This window comes from Sylvia atricapilla, chromosome 14 (assembly GCF_009819655.1).
Source record: "Sylvia atricapilla isolate bSylAtr1 chromosome 14, bSylAtr1.pri, whole genome shotgun sequence".
NCBI lineage: Eukaryota > Metazoa > Chordata > Aves > Passeriformes > Sylviidae > Sylvia > Sylvia atricapilla.
Window position 1 is genome coordinate 10,437,655 of NC_089153.1, and position 24,954 is coordinate 10,462,608.

At 40.4% G+C, this 24,954-nt stretch overlaps 1 protein-coding gene across 1 annotated transcript in view; it reads left to right on the forward strand.

Moving 5' to 3' along the window:
* The window catches only part of SPOCK1 (SPARC (osteonectin), cwcv and kazal like domains proteoglycan 1), a 272,090-nt gene that overhangs the window by 197,919 nt on the left and 49,217 nt on the right, over window positions 1-24,954 (forward strand). Inside the window, exon 6 of the mRNA XM_066329062.1 lies at window positions 18,898-19,012. Coding sequence (XP_066185159.1) covers window positions 18,898-19,012 — 115 coding nt within the window. The remainder of the gene's footprint in view (window positions 1-18,897; window positions 19,013-24,954) is intronic.

The window sequence follows — 24,954 nt, forward strand, 5'->3', positions numbered from 1 at the left end:
AATTTTAAAAGCCTCTTATAGATAAAGTCTTCAACTTGTTAAAGGACTTTTTTCCTCTTAACTTCTGAATTTCAAATATTTTCAAGACTCCCTTGCCTTTTACACCAATGAAAAGCTGTTTGCTAGAAATTCCAATTCTCAAGTCTCTGTGTTTAACATTCTCAAGAGTGATATGTCAGAGGCATCTGCCACCCAGGGGGTGATTGCTGCAACAAACTGTGTGAAGTTTGAAGATATTTACAGATCAGATGTAGCCAATTTAAATTGCAGGGAGACTGAAATGAAAGGCTCTTTCAGCTGCATGGCCTCACACAGGGCTGGGGTATGGTCTGGTTTGAGCTGGGCACCAAACCTGGGACCATCTGATGCACATCATGACTAATCCTGCTGAAGTTGTTATGAAAAGTTTCTCAGTTCAAAAAAATAAATTAACAGTGGAAAATGACAAGGCTTCTGTAGGGGGATAGAAGAGGACTGCTAGTCTGTATGGAGACCTCTATTTTCAAATCTGAAATCTGTCATCATAAAGCCTGTATAGAGGGGTTGGTGCCAAAAGCATGTTTTATTACTTAAATCTATCTTGCACAAGCAACACAGAGCAAGGAAAACCCTTTTGAGTTATATAACTCTTTGATGGGATGCCTTAAGGTCTTTCCTTTTAAGCCAGTAAATTCTAGAGCAGTAATTTAAGGAGTGCACTTTTCCGTAAATCTAAAAGCGTGTTCTAAATCCTGTTCTATTTAGTTTGAGCACTTATCTGATAGGCCTGATCCCATATTTCCAGACTGAATGACATCACCTGCAGGCACTCAGACTTGCATTTTGACACACATTTTGCCTTCTGTGAGGCAGCTGTCCCAGGTGATGGGATGGGGAGGTAAAGCATGTCACCAAGCAGGTATGAAATGGGGTGAACAGGAAACAGAGTGTCAGCCCTTACACACCCACGTTTTGACCTGATGGAACAGCCAGTGACTAATCCAACAGACTTTAACCAGTGACTCTTGCCAGACCCTGGGATTCTCACATCTGTGCATCAGAGCTGGAGTGGGACTCTGCACCCATCCAGGAGGGAAGGCACAAGGAACCTTTTCTGGGTTTTGATGTGCACATTTTGTTTGGTTTTCATGCCATATCACTGCTTTTGTTAAAGCTGTTGTGTAGCTGCTGGTACTTAACAAAGGGGTCATGTGGGGACGCTTCAGTCTTCAGAGATGTTTGTGTGCTTTCCTTTCAGCAGTAATTTTACTTATAGGAGCTACTGAATCCTGTCTTGCAGCTCTGAGTGTTCCTGGTGATGCCAAAAGATATGGGCTGCAGGCTGAGGGCAGTTAACTGTTATGTTTTCACTTAGCTGTTTCTTTGGACCATATAGTGTCCATAAAAATAAAAAGAAGCTGTTCCTTGGGAAATGAAAGCAGGAAATAAGGCAGGTAAAGATTAATTCAGGGGCTGTTTATGGACCAAGAATGTTGTGAGCTCATGTGGTCATACGCAGAGACAGCTTTTGCTGTCAAATACAATGAAATACTTGATAAATTTTAGATTGGTAAAATGAATAATATATAAATTGATGGCTGCAACAAGAGGTTAGGATTAAGAATACCTGAATATAATCTGCAGTAAACAGCTTCCATGTGACTAAGAGCACATCATCACAAAATATAGTAACAGGAGATGTTCTCTTGCCGTTATTCAATTAGCTCTGTGCAATTAGCAGGAAAGGCAGTCAGGATTTTGGGGGCACAAAGGCCATTTTTTGAAGCCATAAACTGAGACTCCAGAAGTTCCCAGTGCACCATTATGAAGGTAATTCTGTAATCCCAGGGGTATTTCCCATAGATTTGCTCATCGATGGTGAAATATAGGTTGATAAGGAGTTGTTTTTAGTCAGTTTTGTCAGATCACTGCAATGATAAAGTATGAATAATACAGGGGTTTAGATGAGGCAATAGCTGTAATTCAGGAGTGAAGGGTGAAAAACTCTTGTAGATTTACAGGTGAGTGTGAATCATATTTCTACTGTGGTGATAAATTAACCATTATTATCTAAATTTCAGCTCTTTCTGTTTGTTGATTTCACTAGAACAGCTTTCAGACCTAAATCACAACTGCAAAATAGTAGGAGGTCGTTTTGAGCAACATCCAGGCTGATCTGTCACTAAAGAATAGCAATTGTATTGGTTGGAAAAGTCATGTGGGAAGAATCCTCCATTTATGTCTGTGTGGAACAACCCTACAGGCTGATGCAACACAGTATTGAAATGATGGTCAGCAACAGTTTCCTGGTATTTCAACCTTAAATCTCATTCATTCTGGTTTTCTGTTAGTTTAACTTAGAGCATTCCTTTTCTGTAAGTAGACAGTTACTGTAAAGTTGTGGGATTTTTCTCCTCCTTATAACTAATATATAAATATTCTCTAAAACTAGTTTTTTGTCATTGTTTCCATTTTCTTTAATGGGAAGTCTTTTAAATTAGTGTTTTTCTTTTTATGTACTATCATAAACTTTTCCATAACATCTGTATGAATGAGCCCACAGCACAGAATGTGAAAGCTTGGAGGAAGTCTTGTGACTGTCAAAGCACTGAAGCTTATACATTTCTGTAAAGTGTCTTAGAAGAAAGCTTTCTTCATTACCCACGGTCAACTCCACAGTGATGTGATTAGGGAAACCCAGTTAATCAGTATCTGAAGTGTCACCATCTAATTCTTCTTCAGAGAAGACACTCTGCAACTTCAGCGTTTTATCTCACAGTCTACCAGCAAATTGAGTGACCCACTTACAGTACCTTTCGAAGAGAATCTGAGATGTAAGCTGACACTGGAACTCCAGTATTTTCTTCCCTTGGGCAAAAATCCTCAAGACTAAGCACACACTGTGCTTTAAGGGTGGCAGATCACTCTGTGGGATTTATTGCTTTGTTAATATGCTCAAGACATTATCTGTCACTGTAGGAGCTGGGAACACTGTCTGGGGTTTTCTGTTCATTGTTGTCTGCCTCCCTTATTTTACAGCTTTGGCTTTGGGCTGTGTCGTGGGTTTGGGAGAGAATGAGTTGCCACCCAAAGTCTGATGTGCTCCAAGCCTCCAAGATTTCCTCTGTATCAACAGTAATTTCCCTGCTTCTGCTCAGCTCCAGGATGCCACTTGTAGAAATTTAAAAAGCTAATGCTTCAACTTCACAGGCTCTTCTGGATGCATGGTTTAAGTTTGTCTGTTTAGTGACTTTAGTTTTGTCTCTGCTTGCATGATTTTGGGAAGGCAAAGAGAAAGGAAAGGTCATTTCCTATTCCTTCCTCCCTCTAATCAGCTGGTCCTCCTGGTTTTGGGTTTTCTTTTCTCTCCTTATTTTGAACAGAGCTCTGTATCTGTAAATGGAGTCTGCCCAGGCACTGCTCCAGCCTCCTCAGAGTCACACTAAACAACCAGCCAGTTCCTCGGTGTTAAAAATTGTCAAAATACTGTCTCCACTTCTACCCCCATCTCTATTTCCATTTCATCTCAGGGCGCAAGACACCTGGCCATAAGAGCAATACATTTTTTAATAAAGGTTTTATACCTAATAGCCAAATGTTTCCTTCTTACTGAGCATCATCTTTGCTGTGGAGCAGGGCAGAGACTGTGGGATGAGCCGAGCAGTCCCGCATCATTACCCAGAGGATATGCTGTGGATATAAAAAGCAACAATGAATGCAGGGAAAGCATTTTCCTTAGCATATGCAGGAGGCTAGGAAGGAAAGGCAGTTTTATAATTCATGTTGGGTGCCCTTGCCGCTGATGGTGAATTTAGTCTTGATCTTGGCAAATCAGTCACACTTTAAAGAGTGACAAGGAAACGTAGCGCTGGTGACAGCCTGTATTGTGAATATTTTTAAGGTCTTCGCTAAAACACAGTTCTAGCCCAAAATATAGGCTCAAGGCCTTGCTAGACAGGCACTCCTGTCAGGGGCAATTGTGACAATCTACTCTTTCTTAAATTAAATATTTTTTCTATCGAGGGAGTTGTGCAAATCCGTCACGTCGCGTCAGTCTCCAGCCATCAGCCCGTGCGTTGCTTGGGGATGGATTTCTTTGGTGATCCCATGCACAGGGCTGCAGTTTCCTTCTGCAGGCTGCTGTCATCCTTCAGCACCATTCTGACAGCACAGTTCACCCATTCTCATCTCATTTTTAAACCAAATGATCCTGATCATGTCTCCTTCTCAGCACCTTGATGAGGGGAGCCCTCCCTGCTGAGATGAGACAACCGAGAGACCAAGAGGACGTGTAAGGGCAATGAGGCCTTCCCCATCTGTCTGTCCAAGCTGTGGTCGGAATGAGAAGGGACTGATGCCTTTCCTGAAGGGTGGAGGCCAATTCTCACTGATTTGTTAATTGTCTCCCCATGGGAGTAAGGGCTCAGAGCCCCCCCCAGGCTCTCCAGGGCAAATGAGTGGGTGCTGCAAAGATGAACTCTACAGTCACTGAGTGATTGATTTAAAGCAGCTCTTTATTTCAGATATTCTTCTCACAGCACCTTCAGCCAGTGTACCAAATACTGTCAATCAAAATATTTACATTATTTTCAATATTTTAATACAATTAATTCTTCAATATCTGTATATATGCATCCTATTGATTGTGAACAGCTAAAATAGGTCAATTTATGCTTCTATCTTCAGCAATGTTCACCTATCAAAATACTCAGTCTCCATAATGTTCAAAGGAAAAATATCACTGCTAAAATGGTAGGTGAAGCTTCAAATGGGGCCCTGAAGTTGGCCCTTCTGGCACCAGTGCAAAGGAGAGACAAGGACAGCTATGAGAGAATGGGTCTGAATTTGGGAATTGTGTAGAGACCCAGCCTGAGAATTAACTGTCTGTTTTTTCAGGCATTAAATGTCTGCAGGCTGGGCAGATCAAAACTTATTTGGGAACTTGTTATCAGTCACTGTGGGCATTAATTCTGAGCTGCAGTCAATTATCATCTGGACTGGTCTCCCTTTCCTTGGTTCTTTGAGGGGGTTGAACCCTTTCCATACTCAGGTGAGAAAGGCAAGTCTGTAGTGTCTGTCCAGGACACTTTGCAGTGCTTGGCCAGTGCTGCCTCCAGGACCCAATTTCCCACCCTCGCCTCTGAGCAGGCACCAAGCTGAGCTTGGAGTTTCAGTTGTAAAAGCAGGACTTGGGCAAAGATGCCTCAAGTCCTTACATTTCAAAAGTGGCATCCTCTGGAAATTTTGGGTACTGTGGCAGAAGCCACACACAGATTTTCTTCTACTGCAAGACGTAAGTTCAAGGCTCAGTGTGGAAGAGTTCAAGAAACTGGTTCCAAAAAAGAAGCAGTCATCTTTGACTTTGAATTTGGGGAGACTTCAAAAGGAATTTAAAATAGCGTTACAGTCTGCAGGAGGGGTGATGAATTGTCATTTAGAAATGTAATTTCTGAGTTCTATTTGAGGACATTCAGGAATGCTGCAGACCTGTGAGGGGTAAAAAAGGTAGGTTCTGTCTGGAACATCACAAGCTTTGAGCTCAGCCATTTGGAACAAATGGAACATTCACATAAATGGGAGATAAGTGCACGTACCAATAAATGAGTAACCAACTGGTCAACAAAATGTACAATACTAGACATGAGAGCTTTGCTGTGTTATTCTAGGAAATAGCTCTTTCAAAGGGAGTTTAAATAAATTTCTTGCTGACAAAAGCAGTTCAAATATCAATGGTGTATAACTGGCTGTTTGATACTATGTGAAAAATACTCATTTATTATCTAGCTAGATCTTTTGAGTTTTGAGCTATTTATATTTTAGGAAAAAACATCTTCATCTAATGGGCTGAATCTCCTTCAAAAGGGTAAATGCACTCTTCAAATGTTTTTTATGGACTTCTGAAGCACAAAAATATGACTTCAAACTGCAGTTTTACTTAGCCCTCTGTAGGGGTAAACTTTAGCAGCAACATCCTTGTGTTCTTTATTGCTCAGTCCTGTAATATTGCACAGAAGCAGGAATAGATGGCATTTTCCAGTGCCAAAGGGTCTACTAATATTTATGAGGTCATTGTACTTGTCATGGCAGAAAAACATTTTTAATCTTCTGGAGCCTTAGAGTTCTTTGAGAGATAACATCTAAGTTTTGCTAATAAGTTTCACTCATGCTTGATGAATTTATAGTGGCAAATAAGAAGATTTATGCTACAAACTTCATCTGCCCAGTGGCCATCTGGAGACTGAGAATAGATTAGCTCTAATATTTAGTAATTTTGCTAATATCCAGACTATGACAGTTCTACTTTATGGTTTTCTGAAACTGAAATTGAATTTTAAGTTGGTATGTAAAATGGAGAAAAACTGAGTTTTGACCCGTTTGTGTGGCTCATTATGTACAACTGTTATCATGAAGGAGAGGGAAACTGCTTTACTTTTCTAAAACTCCTGTAGCCATTCAGCTGTAAGGCTTAGGGGCTGCTTTCACAGAATTTGTGTCTCATGGGCTTTTCAAACTTGAAATCATTTGGTTCCAACCATTCCTTTTGCTAGGAGACAACAGTGTTATTACCAGTCCTAGTGCCACTCAATGCCATGCTGAGTTAATGCAGGTACAAGCATGATACTTGCCAAGAGCCCCTTTAGTAGTCTGAAAATAAGGGGTTTGTGGAGAATGTTGACATGCTTGTTGATTTATGTTTAAAGCAAGCAGTGGATTCTGGCAGGGCATCTCTGGGCATCTGACACAGGGTCTGAGCACTACTTTGGTCAAGAGAGGTATGTAAGAAAAGCAAAGCTGTTTTATGAGGCTTAATTTTCAGCAGCAGGGAAACAAACAAAAGTCTGAAAAGAAACCCTGTATTTGAGTGCAGGTTTAGTACTCTTATCTGGTTGATTGGGTGTTGTCATCTCTCTGGATTTAAATAACATCACTCCCTTCGAACATCCCATTATATTTTCTGCTGGTGCAGAGCATTTGATATTTCCTGCTGCAGGATTGGCTGCACTTGAGCAGTACTGTGTATTTATACCTTTATACATACATAGGATTTTGACGCCTTTGTGGATGAAAGGAGTCATATAAATGGTAATTTCATTGCATAATTGTCTTACTACTGAATATTTTTCAAAAGAATATTTAGGAGGATAGATGTAGTATATCAGTCAATTAATCGTTCTAGTCAAATAAACTTCTTTGGGATTTTTTTCAGGATTAACAATTATTTTCTGGTATTTATAGAACATGCAATATTTCTCTCACAAAGCCTACTTCAACACAGGTGTTTATTCCTTACCTTGTATTGCAACAAGGTTCCATCTTCTCATTAGAAACGTGCACAGTGTTATAAACTTCTTTGAGAAACTTACTGCCCTGGCCTATGGTAAGAGTAGTATGTGAATTGGAAGAGTTTTACTTAGGAAATATGGAAGCCATAGAATATCATATTAGAATAACCAAAATGCTTCAGCTTTAGAGGAAGTTCTTCAAGTCTTTAGATTTCTTCAAAGTCCATGACCTTTTCTTCAGCTCCCTTGGGGACAGATGCCAAAGCTATCCAGTCTCACTTTTGAACTCACTGGAGGAGCAAAGCTGAAATAAAACGTGTTGTAAACTAGAATTTTGTGTTTCTTATTATGGGCTTCATTAAACTAGAGGTTTTTGGGGTTTTTTTTTACATAAGCATTTGTCATCTCCATGTCAGATTTTTTGAAAAACATGTTGAATTAGCAGGACATGTTTAATTCAGTTCTGACAGAAAGGTTAATGAGAATTGCAAAGGCAGGAAGAAGGAAAATAATTCATAGATGAAAAGTACATGGTACCAGAATAAGTTGTAATTTGGCTTGCCTTGAACAGTGGTGTTTACTTATTCTGCAGTGAATGAGATTACAAAAGTGTTGAGCAATTCCCTCCTTTGGTAACATCCAGTACTCTCTGTCAGTTCATAGTGTAGAAGACCTAGAAAGTGGGTCCCTCTGGTTGAATTATTTTCCAAAAAATGTTTGAGGTGAGTCTTTCAGCTTGCATGCTTGGAAGGGAAAAGGATTTCTGCATCTGCTTGTATAAGACTGCGTAGGATCAAGGTCTCATGACTGAGAATGGCAGAAGGAAAAGTGGAAATGAAGGCCAGTGTCATGGTCACATCTGCTGAGAGTGGGTGCTGTTTTATGGCTCTGCTTTCTCCCACCACTACCCTTTTTTAGCCAGCCCAGATTTTCAGAGGACTGAGAAGGGACACAGGACAGGGAAGTCTTTGGCCTCCTTGCACTTAACCCTGACACCTCCAGAACCTGCATTTTTATATGGCCTATGGAAAATCCGCAGAAGTTCCCGTGCCTGCCCCTATAAAGCTGCCCCTAAACAATGTTCACTGCAGGGGCTGATCAAAGCATAAAGCACCAGAGTTTCAGAAGCTCTGTGTCCTTGAGCTGCCTGTGGCTGGCAGGCTGCCCTGTGCCCCAAATGCTTTTGGGCAGGAACACGCCCTTCGAAAGGAAGGAAGCAGTAAGGGAGGATTGCAAATACAGTGTTCGTTCTTTTTGGGAAAGCTACCAATCTTGATGATGGTAATCACAGGTCTGCTTTTCTAACTTGATTAGAATCACAGTTGTGACTGCCAAATCAAACAAATCAGCATGTGATGGTCGGAACTTAAAAACCCATCAATTACAGATACTCTCGTACTAAGGACCTGTTTGATGCTGGTGTTATTTCCACTTGTCTGTTGTATATTTGGTGTGTAAAACCATTTATTTTTGAAATCCTTCTTTCTGCAGTCAAGGTCAAAACAGGAGAAAACTGTTATTTACATGGTGAGTCATCTGATATAGTTCAAGCACTGAAAGTTGTGTTCTTGACATAAAGAGGAAACAAGAACATCTTAGAGTTTATTGCACCGACTTGCAGCTCATTATACAAGCTTAAATACAAATATCATTTGCAGTAATTTAGTTACCTTGTTTCGAGCTTGTTCCAAGCTCTATGCCTGCATTCAGTTAACCTGCAAAATTCCTTATTCCAGTATTCCAGTGATGTGCTGTGATGGTTGTAAAAAAGGGGGATTAGTTTGGCTAACTGGCTTGTAAGGGACATGTATTCCAGGATTTTCCCCTAATGCATGAGCTTGAGAGGGACCAATGCCTGAGGTGCTTCAAAGTTGTGGTCTTAAATGGTCCCTGAACTTCCTGAGAGGTGCCAGCCTCTTAGCATAGGGGAAGGACTTCTATTTTTTTCAGTTTCAGAATTCATATTTTGAGCTTTTCCTAGCAAACAGCTTATTTGAGCCATTTGAAACATCAAAGGAGGTGTTTCTTGGCTTGGGTACATCTTTAATTTGAAGCAGATTTATTAAAGGCCAAAACAGGATAATACTGCAAAAGGATTAGCTGTGATTACTTGATTTCTGAGCAAACAGACTAATTCTGCTTTCTTTGTATGGATGTCTTTCACAGCAAGTCCATTCAGTGAGCATTGAACTAGGCCTGGGGTTTAGTTTTTGCAATTTTTTTTTTTTTATTTCTTGTTGTTTCTATTGTGCTCTTTAGAAATCAGAAACATTGCTGAAAGCTTTAACTTCAAAGCTTAAGCCTGCTTACTCTCCCTTGGTTGCTATGCTCCAAAAGACATTCCTAAAGCTTCTTTGCCAGTAACTGTCAAATGTTTTGTTTCAGCGCTTCTTAGCATTGGAGATTCAGTCTGGCTTTTGTTTTGATTACAACATAGAAGTTCTGAGAAGTCAATTAAAAAGCAGGCTGACGTTCTTAAGACTTCAGTCTTGTTGCTAGTCTGAAAGCAACCCAAGCAGGGGTACTGCAGGATGCTGAGTATTTTATATTTTTACTTACACTTTAGATTTGCTCTGTCTGTAATCAACAGACAAAAACTCTCTCTGAGACCTGTACATTCCATACATCTGTACATTGCATACATCTGTAACAAGGAATGAACACTGCTGGGGCCACACTGTGGTCAGTGAAATCTGTGCAGACCTACTGTGAACGAGCTCATCTAATAGATATAATGGATAGGATGGGATAACTATTCTAGAGAAAAGGATTGGCTTCATGGAATCTATTATCAGGGAATAAGGAGCTACTTGGGAACAGAAAAATTCAGACTGGCTTTCACCTCTCGCATGGAAAGACAAAGTTTGGTTAGAAAAATATTACACATTTGAAAACCAAGCATGCATTCTGGAAAACCTGGTGTTTCCAGTTTTGGAGAGGGACTTCAGGACTTGATGGTATGAATGGCCTATGACAGGCAGCACAAATGTGAGTTTGCTGCACCACCAAATTGTCAAACAAGTGCAGTTAGTGCTAAGAAATCATTACTAGTGCAGGACAAATGAGCTCTGAAGCCCAGAGTGCAGCACTTGGTCTGACCCTTGTTCTCTGTGTTTCCTGGAAGCTCCCCAGACCTTTGTCCATGTGAATTATGAGATATTTCCAGGTACTTCTTCCTTCTCCCCGATAATTTTATAACACAGGCCCTGGGAAGCAGAAAACTTTGTGACCACAAAATCATAGAATGATTTGGGCTATGGGGGCATTTAAAGAGCACCTTGTTCTAACCCTTCCATGGATGGGGACACCTGTCACTAGAGCAGAGCCACATCCAACCTGGCCTTGAACAGGGATGGGCAAAACAACACTCCAGCTCTCACTCAATATTTGTAGCAAGGTTACTCGAGAAAAAATGGGCAGCACAGAACAAAATCAAGACTAATTCACCAACATTTTAAGAGAGGAGGCAGCTGTAGTAGCAACTTTTCTTTTACTTTCATTTGTAAGCTTAGATACATCAGAGAGAGGGTTGAGCTTATCCTGATATTATATCAGGATTTATCTGGACTTTTCCTGATATTCAGTCCATACAGCCATAAGTGATCGAAGTTCTATCCCCAATCCCATCCTGTTGGCCATCAGACATCCCAAAAGTAACTGAAAATATAGTACTAAATACCTTGCAATTACTGATTGATAGGCAGAGCTGATAGATTTTTGGGATGCCAAGATTCTGCCATCGTACCAATTGCACAAGAGCCTTCAGGGAGCATGCCTACCCTTTATAGTGGTCACCAGCTGCTGCTTTTAGTCCAGGTATGGGCAGATGGGTATGGGAATGACTGTGTAGATGGGGCACTGCCTCATCTGAAATCTGAATTGCTGTAGTCACCTGACATAGCTAAATTGCTGTGTTTATAATGTGATTGACTGGGTGGAGACCCTGTGCCTGGGGATCTGAGTGTCTGGTGTTGCCTTCCCTCTGCCATATGCAGGTGGTTGTTTAGCTGGTTACAGGAGCATCAATGTGTGCACAGAGCCACAGATCGTTACCTCTTGATTATGTTCACGTTATCTGATGTGTTGTCTCCATGAGAGAAATTAAATTGCCTTTAGTAATTTGGAGCAAGTAAAAATGACAAATCATCGTTCTCATGTGATCAGTAAATGGCTGCAGAATGAGAATGAGAATGCATCTCAATTACATGGCAAGTACATTTCAAACAGCATCGATCACTCCAAATCTCCAATTGTTTTTCTGTGATTTTCTTTACTTTTAATCTAAGATGGCTTTGGTCTATTAAAAGGAAAAAAAAATTGTAGCTTCGTTCCACTTTGAATAGTGCTATTAGCTATGAACTCACAGCTCATGATTACAAGGAGTTAGAATAGGGAATAATTTCATAGAGACAAAAGCAATACAATAGAAATGAAAGAAACCAAGTGCAGCAGGAAAGTGATTTTTGAAGTCCATGTCTTGAAATACAGCAGACTGGTGTACTGGAAAGCAAAAACTCCCGTGTGCAAGTAGGAAATGGTTATCAGTGACCTGTCATGCAGATCCTGCAGGGAGACAGCAGAGTAGACATTTACCAGCAGGAAAAGCTTTTTATGACTGAATACAGGTTATAGAATATGGGGTTGGGTGACTGTGCATCATCTCCTCAGCACCTCAACCCCTGCATTTGTGCACAAGGAGCAGCTGGTACAGCCCAGAGTGTGACTTGCTACTCAAACATGGTCACCAAAATCAGAGTGCCCTGGCCTTTGCATGATATGTAACAGGAGGAGGATGGGAGGTGAGCAGGGTGATCCAATAGATCCAGTTTGCAGATTTCAGCCAGGCTGGTGATTTGTGTTAAATCTCAGTGAGAAGGGAGGATGGGTGCCTTTATTTATGTAAGGGACAGAAGTTCTTTGTCTTCATTTCTCTTTTAACTCATTGTGGACTCATCAGCCACTGAAGGAAAAGTTGAAATCAGCATTGCACAAATATTTCAACTTATGAATTGATTCTTCTGTGTCAAGTTCCAACTATGTTTGGTCTGTACTTCTCCAATAAGGACTAAAATTTCTTACAAGATGATAAACCAACTGAGATATATCCACACACACCCCTTGACCTAGGTGTTTCCAGAACAGGCATCCAAAATACTTGTAAAAACAAGTTCAATTTATTTATGGTGCAGTAGATTTTGGTGCCTGGAGCTATTTTCTTGCTTGTTCACAGAATGGGGAACAATTCATTTTCATTGTCAGATTGCATTAATAAATGGTCCTTTGAATGTCCTTCACCTCCACATGCACTGTTGTGACCTTGAATGCCATCATCTAGCTCATGCAATCAGCTGCATTTTTCAAATTTCCTGCTTCACAATGAGCTGATTGCCACTTCTTTCTTGGGGCAATGTGTTTTGTATGAAGACAGAATTTTGTGCTTCAGTGGTCTGTCCAGAAGTCCCCAAATGAGCTGATTCTGCTCTGTCTGTAAGGGCAGTTTGCAGCCACATGAGCACAGGATCATTTGCTTATTTTGCAGCCCTGCCAGTCACACACTGAGATGGTTCAACATGCCTACAAGCAGTCATCCTACTAACTCTTCAGCCATCAGTCATGTTGGAAAATGTTGGGTTTTTTTTTTTCTTTTTTTTAATGAAGTCTTTAATATTTACCTTATGAATTATTAATTTTTTTTTATTTCTTTATTTATTAAGCCATGGACTCTTAGGAGCAGAGCTGACCCTCTACAGAGCAAGCAAGCTCTAGGTTTTCTAAAATCACTCTTTGTCTTTAGCTGATGAAAAGAAGGAGCTTCTTCTGTTCTCCTCCTCCTGAGAAGTTGAAGGCTATTTTTAGAAAGGTGTATACAGTTCTAAGTATAATGGAGAGCCACAAAATATGCAATTAATGCCATCCTGAATTGCATGATTGCTGCCAATTTCAACTCAGCTTGTTCTTTTCTGAAGCCCAAGAATCAATTGTCTCTTCTTGGAAGATGAACCTTCTGACTTCCTTCTTGCTCTGAAGATGGTGCTTTGTGATACAACTTACACTGTAATAGTGTAAAACATGTAACTCTGTATATGGGATCTAACAAAAAAAAAACCAGCTAAAATTTTAATAATTTAACAAAAATATTGTTACATTTTAAAATCTTAAACCTGGCAGTTCTAATTGTAAGAACCTGAGCCATGTCCTTGGAGCACATGCAGTTTCTGACGTGACTTCCTGACTTACCTGCTTTCCTTCTGCTCCCTGGTAATTTCACTCAGAGGGCAAAGTCCTGCAGCTCTCCCTCATTAGAGCTTCAGGATTGCAGAGGGCAGAGCTGTGCAGTGTGGACCAGTTTCTGGTCCTTGGAGCTTTGCTGTGTGAGACCTTTCAGCATTACTGCATTTGGCTGCATAAATCTGTTCAACCCACTTAATATCAGTGGCTTGGAACTTGGGTCTGTCTCTTCTTGACCCTCCACCTCGAAGCTGTTGTCTTTTTCTAGCACATTATGAACCACCAGCCTGTCACCTAAGTGTGCAGTGAGAGGCATTCACAAATATTTGTTGTTTACCTGAGATATAATAAGGTCCTTCCTGTGTCACTCCTTGCAGAGAGGGGAATTTCTGAGCCCATCAGCTATAACATCTGCTTCAAAGCTAGAGCTAGCACACATTTTAAAAAGGCTTTAATATGTATTTACACAATAGATTGGTTGTGTTAATTAGAGTTTATTCCACCACTGGTATGCATGCATAACTCCCATTAATATCAGCACCAACTATGTATTCTCACAAGGCGAACATAGCTCCTAATTAGAGCTCTAGGATTTTAAGATATCTTTGTACAGCTTTTATTGCAAAGATTAAGTGCTGTGTGCTTGCCTGGCAGCTATTTTAAAAGGAAAAAAAAATGGTGGGTTTTTATTATAATATTTTTCCCCCAGCCTGCCTTTCATTTTTATTGCAATAGCATGAGCCAGTCCCATCGTGGAGCAGTGCACGTGCAGGGCAGGAGGCCTGGCCATGGGGAGCTTTACTCTGTGAGCAGAAAGGTGCCCAGACAAATGAGATTACTGCACCAGCTCCCAGCAGTGTTGGTCTGGCCATGGAATAGCCACTTATGCCACCAGGAAGCCTCCCCAAGTGGTCAGCCCTAGGGACAGAGCTTAGTCTGTGTTTTCAGTGCCCACCCTGGGGCTCTGTGTCCTTTCTCCTTCCCAACACCCAGCACAGGGGGGCTCTGGTTTGCAGAGCAGCAAAAAGGCAGCAGAGCCCACGGCAGGGAGGGCAAGTGCTGAGGGACCACACAGCCCTGCCCTCAGCCCAGAGTCTGAGACTCACCTCAAGACTTCACATTAGTGTCTGGTTTTTTAATGAACACGAGTTCGTGTGGTTGGCTGCTGTCTCTCAATCGTTATTTCAGGACTTCAGGTTTTACAGAGCCTGAAAAGTTTGGAGAATTCCCATTAAAACTTAATGTATGTGTTCAGCGGGATGCAATGGGAGTGCACCACCTGACATTTCTTTTGGGATTTGTAGAAAAGATACTGAACTTTTTTGTGTTGTGACAGGTTTTAAAAAAACCCACACTTGATCTGAGTATGTTCCAAATACTGTATTTTTTTTCCCATCTGATGAAAACTGAAAGCAGAGGCTTATAAAGAAAATAGTGATAAGAGTCCCAGCTAAGGAAGCAATGGCAAACACTGCTCTAAAGCTTGTACACAAACAACCCCTCTCAAAGGGGTGTCTGAATTCCAATGGATTCTAATTATCTGCTAAGACAGATAGGTAGGAAACACTACTGATATCAAGAAACTCTGGACTAAAAATATATACATGCTATAATTTTAAGAAATTTTAGCTTCTGCCTCTGGCAGCCACTGGGTAAAAGATAAGGTAGAAAATAATGAGCTTTTGTTATTTGTATGTGTAGTTTCGGAGAGACATATTGTGAGTGAACAAAAGATGCACCATAAAACAGGAACTGCATTGAAATCATTCTTGGTGAAAATGTAGCTGTAGGGTGCTAAAAATGCAGTGTCCTCCAGGCAAGAGCACTGTTCATCAACAGGTTTAGAGACACTGCCATTAATATGATGTAATATCTCAGGAGTTTGCCACTTAATTAGTATACTATAAAATTTAACCTCCTGTTTCAGTGTTCACTCTTTCTCAAACAAGACTTCATGTTTGTCTTTCTCATGTATGTTGTCCTCCAATTCCTACATACCCTCCTGTTTAATTCACATTAAATTAATGATAGAAGCAACAGAAGTTTGGAACCTAACACTTCCTCCTGTATTAGTGTGAGTGTGAGAAATTTTCAGTTACAGACTTTAGGCTCGTGAATAAATGAGGAGCTGATCTTTGGTGATCCTTGTGAGTTCCTTTCAGTTCAGGATACTCTGTGATTTGATGCACTGAGACCAAGGGGGGCTCAGAGAGCCTCCCCTGCGGATTCCCTGGGTGAAGGGCTGTCTCCTCAGCCCCTTCCCTGGGGATTGTTTGGAGGCTGTGAGGCTGCCCAGGACACTGTGAGTGCTCTGTGCTCTCTGTGCCCCATGAACAGGAGCAGTGCTGGGCACACAGGAATCCCAGGATAACTGCAGTTACATCTCAATGACACTGCTTTGCCACTGAAAGGGGCTGTCAGGGATGTGGTGTGCTGCTGTACCTGGCTGCATTTTAAGCAAATCCATGAGTTGTTTGTGTCAGGATGCAAAGCTCTTCACGGCATTAATGCACTGGGCTGTGCCAAGTTGTCCATGAAAACATTCAGCAGTCAAATACACATCCTTGCAGAAGATCACAGTCACTTCTTTCACAGGATTGCTTACTTGCAGGTTAGATCAAAACCTGGCTGCCAGAAGTTGAAAGCCAGAAAAAAAGCAGAGATATACTGCTTTATTATATCATTAAAAAAATCTAGATTCTCCTCTAGCAGGGACTGGAGGCTGGAGACTAACAGACAAGAATAAAATAGCATGGAATAAATTTTATGTAGCTATTTTCTTTCTCCCTCAAATGTGAATGCTTATGCAAAACACATTGCTGTAGATTCACTGACAATAAAGAGGGAATCATTATATGAGTAGTGGATTCTCAGGGGAACACTTTAACCAAAACACACTCTGCAGTAATTTCCCACATCTTAGTTGGATAAATTAATTTATGAATTTTCCATGAATATGTTCAACCATTTCTCCCCTCATATACTTTATTGATCTCCATATACATTTAGCAACAAATAACAGAGCTGCTTTTCCATTTGCAGTAAAATAGTTTAGAGATGTTTATGTGGGCCTTGGGGTTCAGAGTAAACAAATGCAGTTCACACACCAGGGAGGCTGCAGAGAAATACAAAGCTTGCACAACCCAGGGAGCCTGACTAGAGCAGCTCAGCAGAGAGTTGAGGCATATCCAATCATATCAGTGGCAAAATGAGTCCCCTGAAATGAGAGAGACCAGCCCCAAACTGTGGGAACTGCTCCCACTGAGTCCTGTGCACAATCACTGCAAGGAGCTTTGTGACTCATGTCTGCAAAATGTATAATGTCCCTTTGGTGTGAAAGACTGAGAGTTTTTCCAAGTACTGTGTATCATTTTATTGTCCATGGTCTGGAGAAAGTCAGCAGGCTCCTTATAGGCTGTAGATTCAGGGGCAGAATAATCCAAAAAGTCATTATTGCTCCACAAGACATCCTCTGTGGTCACTCTGCCTCTGAATATCACTTAGCAAAGTCATTAAATCCAAAGTTGAGCTACTCATGTAGGTTATTACAGTGGGTAAGCACACCATCACGTGCAAGGTAAGGTATCTCCATGTTTTCTTTTAGGGAAGGAAAAAAGAACTACATACAGTGATTAGGTGTTAAAAAGTAATTAGTATTATCCTAATTTAATATTTTAAATGATGGAGTTCTTTAATCTTCATCCTCCAACACAAAACATCCCAAACAAGCATGGTGGGCATATAATGTGCTTAATCATGGGTGTAAACTTACTCACATGTGACTGCAGCACTGTGATCTTCAGGCTGGGCTCAGATAATACAACCCCTTTAACCAGTTTATTTTTTGGTTTGTGTTTAGCTTTTTGATTGTCATTTTTGTCAATCATAGGAAAGCTGAGGAAAAACTCAGTGTAAACTTCGCTCAGTTTCTCAGTGTAAAGTTCTTCCTTTCTTAAATGCACGTAATAACAGCCTTGAAATAGGTTGGTGCCATCTTAAAGGCTGGTATTTGAAGTATAATTGCTAATGCTTAGATACATAATTTACATTTATTATGCATAATAAAATAAGTAAGTAATTGATGTTCTGTAAGGGATTAAATTATCAACTCCAGCTGCAGGAAGGAGATTTGTGCCTGTGTTCTCAATAACACATTGACTATCAGAATATGCTGCAGAAAGTCATTGCCTTCAGGGCTGCACTTGGTGTTGTCCTTTCTTGTGCTCTCCTTCCCTTCTGATGTGCTCTCTCTTGCCTTTGTGTTCTGTGCAGAGTGTATTTATGGAGCAAAGAGTTGAAGAATAAGTACAAACATTCCCTTCAGTCTTGTGAGAAATTGGTGTAAAACGCAAGCCAAGCTTGCACATGTCTGTGTGGCCGTGCATTTTCTAAATGAGAAGGGCAGGACATCACAGAGTCACTCTGATGCACTGAAGCTGAGGATGGTGAGGGGGTAATGTCAACAGAATGGGATGTAGGCACAGCATAATGGTCCCCTGCTGCTAGATTAAAGCCTGGGCAACATGAGCCCTTTTAACAAAAACAAACGCAGGCATGGCCAAGATATTTGCCTGCTTTCAAAGCAGGAGGTGTTTATCTTCTAACAGCATCCTGCTCTGTTCTCTTGGCTCCCACTGCCCCAGAATTACAGAGGATGGTGCTGTGGGTTTCAGCAGGGGCTGCTGCCCAGTGAGCCCCTGTTGCCCACTGCATCCTCCATGGTGACACAGGACATCAGGCTCCGTGTCCTTCAGCTGTGTCCAAACACACTGTGTCCCATTGTGTAAACATGTTGGCCTGCTTTTGAATGGATCATAGAATTAATCCTCAATAAAACTCAGATCAAAGGGATTTTGCAGCCCAGCATTCCCGTTTTCCTTGGCAGGGGGCAATCCCTTCAGGGAGGAGGTCCAGCCTGGGCACCACAGGCTACACTCTCCTATGTATCAAAAGCCCTTGTATTCTGGTCTCCTAAAATCAGTGCTTGAAGACAAAAAATGGACCTGAATTTGGTTCATTAGGTGTCCAGCCAAGAAAACATTCGTGTTTCTGCTGCCCAGTGCTGTTTTCTATCACTTCATTTTTTTACTACAGTAGTCCAGTGACCAGCCACTGGTGCTGCTGGGCACAGAATGGGGAAATACCCATGGGGCAGTCACTGAAGAGAGGGCAACTACACAGGCACAAAGCTCTTGGAGGAAAGTCAGAGCTAAAATGTAGGTAGTGCACAGGCTAGGAATAGTCAGTGTTATTTTATAAAAAGTATTTGTAGTAGAGACTGAAGTTTTGCGATCTAAGAAATGCCTTAAGTGATAACACAATTTCTCATTTAATCCACAACTGCTATGTTATATATTTGCCTAATTAGTACTCTTTTTTTTTTTTTTTTTTTTTTTGGTGAAACTAGTGCAAGATGGAGTTCCATGCATGTACTTCTGGCAAAACCATCACAGCTCGATGTGAAGGGCCCTGCCCCTGTCTGCCAGGACCTGAAAGTTTAAAACACAAGACAGAGAAAACTGGTAAGTTGAGCTGTTAGTGAAATCATGGCAGATAATTTGGCTTCTGCTGTGTTCTTAGAAAAATGTAAGAAAGACTTTTATTAATTGGCATATTTTCTGTGTAAGACTTTCTGAGAAAGAGGTAAGGTACAACTAATCATTTTCTAAACAGGTAGTACTTTCAAACACCTTAATTGCTGCACAAGTAACTCCTATTTGAGAGAGTCTCATAGGAAAACTAAATTCTGGTTAATGAATCTCAATTTTAAATGAAAATACTTCAAATGGAAATATTGAAGAATTTTAAAAGAGTAGAAAAGAAAATACACTACTTGATGGTTCATTATTTGATGAGTTAAAAATCAGTAGACTGTGTTAAATAAAAAGTCATTTAAAGTCATACGTGTATTACATGGGATGTGAATTATTACTTTCATCTCTATCATTTTTAATGTTACCATTAGAAGTCAAATATATATTGAATAGACAGATGTATCTGTGTTTGTGTATAAATCTGTTTCAATAACAAAGTCATTGCAAACCATGCTGTATCAAACTGAAGCTGGAGTCTCAGCATAAATGGCCTTTTTCCCTGCCAGCTCTCTGCTGAGTTCTCCCTGCAGGTCTGAAAGCCTGAGAGCTCCTTCACTCCCCTAGGTCTTCTCCAGGGAAGCAAGCACAGCCTTGGAGTGACATCATCCAAAGGGATTTAGTTCTGTCAGAAGAAACTGGCTGAAAGCAGAAGTCCAGCAGCAAGGGGGAAGTGTCACAGCCAGGTTCTGTCTAAGAGTTTTCTCCCTGCTTTGAGGAAAGCCCTTTGGAAAGAAAAAGTTGGTTTCCTGTGGCTCTTTGGTACGAGTGCAGATGTTCTGGTGAGCTGGCAGTGAGCATGAGCCTGGGTTTAAACCTGGGTTTGAGTCCTGTTGTCTCCCCCCTGTCAGGACTGCAGAAGGCTTAACTCACTGACTGCTGCTGGCTCCTGCCTGCACTGGGAGGTCACAGAGCCAAAGTGGTGATTAGGCAGGGTTTGCTCATGTTGAGGAGTAAAATGTGTGTATTTATCTTGTGCTTCACATGGAGTGTAACGAACAGGAAGGTTTAACAATGGTCTGTTGGACCCCAGATGTTTGTGAACCTCTCTTCACTCCCCACTCTCTTCCTCCCCACTGTGGACGTGTTCTACAAGTAGCAGGCACAGAAACAGGGAAAAATGTTTAAATAACATTTCTTCTGGTTAGTTCAGACCTTGTCGCTTCAGCTGAGAACACTCATGGTCCTGCTGATGGTTCTCCCTGCACACGTTGTATACTCTAGCACAGCACCAGTTTTCACATTAGGCCTCCATCTACTTTCTAGAACAAGTGTTACACCAACCTACAGTTTGAAAAATCCAAGTTTAATATAATTGTTTTGAAAATTGCAGACATTTTTCTGCACAGCTCTCAAACTTTGACCAAGTGTTGTAGATGACAGTGTTCTGAAATCGATCTATAACTGTACTATCGCTTTGTGTGGCTTGAATCTTTTGGTTAAAGAATGCCCACTGATAAATTGCCTTATTCATATTTTCTATTTCTTGTAGTCCTTATCAGGCTACAAGAAATATTTCTTTTTCACTGCCCTTTCTATTTCTTTGCCCTTATCAGAAAGAGTATCAGATTAATAAATCTTCAGTGACATTTCAAGCTTACAATTTCATTCACACAAGAGAAAAAAGATTCTAATAACCCTTATCTTGATAAATGCAATTTGACAGGGTATATGTATTCTGAAACCCAGGCTTTTGTTTTGCCTGACTCAAACTTTAACTCCAGCCAACAAAGTATTAATTTAATGAATTGGGTGATCTGCAGACCAACTTTCCTGAAGGCTTTTTCAAGAGGCCAGACTTGAACTAGCGATGCTCCTGCCATTGCCCTGGTGACAAGGATATTATTATGGTGTACTGAAATGTCCACAAAAGGATTTGGAATTGAAAATCAAATAATCAATAGCAAATGTGCTTTATAACTTGCTTTTCTTCTGGATCTTTGAATGTGCCTTTAACATTTCAGTTAAAGACTTCCTTTATCTTCCCCACTCTCCTTTCTTCAGACATTGTCTCTTCAGTTTACCCACTTGAGTGCAATGGAGTCTCAAACTGAATATTTCAGAGTTTGTCAGTCTTCTAACGAAGTGCTCCAAGAGCTTCTGTGAGAAAACATGAGTAAATTCTACACACCAGCATAAATTTTATGGAGGTGCAATTTTAGCATCATGTGAACAGGGATTTGGAATTTTCTCTGTCTGCCCTTTGCAGCCTGGGGCCCAGCCAGATTTCCTTAGTGTATGAGAAAATTATAAACTCTACTTGCTGACCATAAAAAACATTCCAGTGTGCTGCTGCCTTTTGTAAGATTCCTTTTTCTACTGAACAAGAAATTTCAACTGGCTTTGGAGAAATAAGCCCAGTGGCTAAGGTGACCCAGCAGAGCTGGGTTTTACAGCTGGATCCAATGATCTGAAATGATGAAACTGTGTGTGACATGGGCAAATCCATTCCTTGACAAGAGACTCCCAAAGCCTGTCCATGACAGCACTTCAGTGATCTCCTCTTCATCAGATCCCCAAATCTCTGAGCTGGAGCTTCTGACTAGAATGTTGGTTATGTGGTATCTCAGGGATTGCTCTAGTGTTCACACAAACTTATTTTATTTCCTCATGTGCTACAGTAATATCATTAATACTGCTGAGTTAGCCTAAAAATCGGTAGTTTGATTTCTCACATAAAAATTCACGTGAAAAAACTGTGCAGACCATTGGGATTCATTTTTGCTCCTTATTTAGTTGCCAGGTTTGTGAAGTGTAATGTTAAGTAGAAAATGATAGAGAGCTAAACCTCATGCCTTATACAGACATGCCAGTGGAAAAATGTTCAGGAGAGTAACAGTGCAAGTGCTTCCAGCAAAATGGAAATGCAGCTCTTTGAGCTCACATATCAAGGTTTTTATGCCTATTACACAACAAGGTTAAACATACGTGGCTGTGAACTTCCAGTCTGAAGACAGTTTGCATTAATCTTTACACATTCATTCAATCATTATTCAAATATTATTCCATGATAAAATACTTTCAGAAATTAAAAATTTAAAGGAACATTTAATTTCCAAAGTACTGCAATTCTAAATGTCATGACCTTTTTTTTATGCTCTTGTGAATAAATTTGGCAGCACTATCAAAGAAAAGCAATCTAAGTGTATGTGCTCAGAGGTAACAATGGACTGCAGTGTCTGAGTCTTATTCCTTCCTCCTCCCTGAGCTCCTTCGAAAACATCCCAGCTTTGAGAATGGAAATGAAGACTAATAATCATGTTAAAAATTGGAAGTCCTTTTGCAGTGCTAACTGCTACTATGGAGACATTAATAAAATAGCACGATTGCAAGCAAAAGAAAACTACACCAGAATTATTACCTTTAATAGCAAATAACAACAATAAAATCTTTCTACCATAAAGTTAAATCTTCAAGGAGATGGCAGGATCATGTTCTTCATTTTCTTAAATGGAATTTTGAATCAGTGTCTGAGAGGTAGGACACAGGTCTCTGTGAGGATTTTGGAAAAGAAGACAAGCCCTAATGCTTTTACTCTTTGCTATTTTAGGCCCATTTAGATTCCTTTGATTTATCCAAACACTTGATATGCTTCGTAATTCACAGCAGTATCCCAGTTTACAGTGTGCTTCCATGATAGCTGCTGATTTTCAACTCAGCTACCCAGAGACAGAGGTAGAACTGTAAACTGCCCTGAGGTTAGCTGCCCTTCCAGAGTGTGTGTGTGCCCTTTGGTTTAATACTGTAAAATGAATAAGGCTATAATTTCAACAAAAGAAAAGGACTAGAAACTGACTGTAAGTGACAGAAATTATTTAAGGCACAGAACCTTGTCTGCTGGCAGTTTTCAGGTACCTCTTTGCAATATTAACTAGTGTCCTCATCAAGCAGAACTTGTTTTTAGACCAAATGAAGCTTCCAAAAAACCCACCATAAATAACTTCAGATAAGAAACAAGTGGTTTCAGTTCTTCAGAACCTCCAGGCAAAGGGAGAGATTCTTCCCTTGAGTGTGCTGTTCATTCTATCAAAACACCAACACAGGGCAGTGACTGGGGTGTCTCTTGGCAGGTGTGAATTTGTGGTTGCAATAATGTGGTTCTGTCAACCTCCCCCGTTGCTCTGTGACTGCTGTTGGTCTGTGTCAGTGGTGGAGGTGCTCAGGCAGGGTGGTAAATGTTTAACAGCCTGTCAGGGCTCTTTCTGACCATACCCTTTCCCTGCTTTCCAAGTGCTGTACTCCCAACACACCAGACTTCATTTGTTGCCATCAGGGTTGCAGAACCACTGGAGCATGAATGGATGCAGTAATTCAAAGTAGGTTTATCCTTGTCTGTGCAATTGTGTGCTTTTGACCTTGCAGAAATGCCCAAGGTAACTTCTAAGGAAATTCTATTATCTTGATAAGGGGAATATAAGGTCAATAGGCAGAAGGGAATATAGTCAAATATGCCAAGTGTTGTTTAAATTTCTAAGGAGAATCAAGGGAACATTTTTAAGTTGCAGGAATAGGTCTTGGCAGGCTTGATCAAGAATCTTCATTGTTTAGGGTACGAATTGTAGCATTTAACTACCAGCCCTATTGTGTGTGATGGATGACAAGGTCTAATGTTCCTTTCCTATATAAAAAGAGCACTCAGAGCATGAAGTTCATTCAAAGAAATCAGTCTCGTTTCCCAAATGAGTTGTATCACTTCATGTGTCTGAATGACTGGCAACTAAATGAATTTAAAGCCCTGAAATCCACTTTCAGCAAATATTTCAGCTTCAATTTGCTGTTCACAGGTTTTCATAACTGCAGAGTACATAATTTTAAAGTTTATTAAGATGAAGTATGAGTCATGAACCCAGTTGATTTGAAATTGGTGCAGATTCATCAGGAAGTATTTCCTTTTGTGGCTTTAGTTTTGGAAAAAAGCTCTTTCTGTCACTGAATTTCCAGGTAGATTTCTAAGTTACTTACTTGAGTCTCAAACTCTGGTTATGATAAAACAAAAGCATTCTAAAATTAAGGTTACCTAGGGTTTCAAAGCTTTAGTATATATCATGAAAACTGGGTGGGTTTTTTCCTTTGGGCTTCATCAGTAAATAGTAGTTTTAGCTCTAAATAATGCAGGATCTGATTTTTTTGCTCCAAATTTTTCTGTGTGAATACTGCAATTCAGTTTTTTAATTTATTACATGATGAAATGAACTTAGCCAAGTAAAACTGAGTTATGCAATTTCTGTAAATAATAATTATTATTACCAGTACAATTTTCTTGCTTGCAAGCTTTCACACAAACAGATCAGTCTTTATTCCAAAAGCATGGAAAAGCATCCCCAAAAAATGAAATACTCACTTTTTTTTTTTTTTCACTTCTGCAAGATACTGTTTGTGAGTAGTGAGAGAAATAAGTGACTTCACTCAATTAATATTTGATAGAAGAAAGTCAGGAAGCAGGCAAGGACAGAAACCTCTGCTCCCCATGGATGGCTGTTGGTGTCACCCACTGCTCTTGGAAGCAAAAGCCAACAGCCCCAAAACTGAGCCAGCAAAATGAAGCTTTTGCCAGTGTCAGAAGAAAGAGAAAAGCAATGTTGGCTGGGGGGGTTTTGTTCTGCTGCTTCATCTCACATGAATCTTCCTTTTGTACACTGGGCAAAAGCAAGAGCTGATGGGGAAAAGGCCAGTTACTGAATTCATGTGGTGTTTTTCCTGTTCCCAAATACAACTGATTGTGACTGTATAATTACACAACACAAAATGGGAATTGTAAACTTGATCACTGAATAAACAAGTCTAAATTTATCTTGCACCAGTATACCAGCACCATATTTTAGCATGTAAGTGCAAATAGTCACAGTGGTATGATTAAAGAGCTCAAAGCTGCT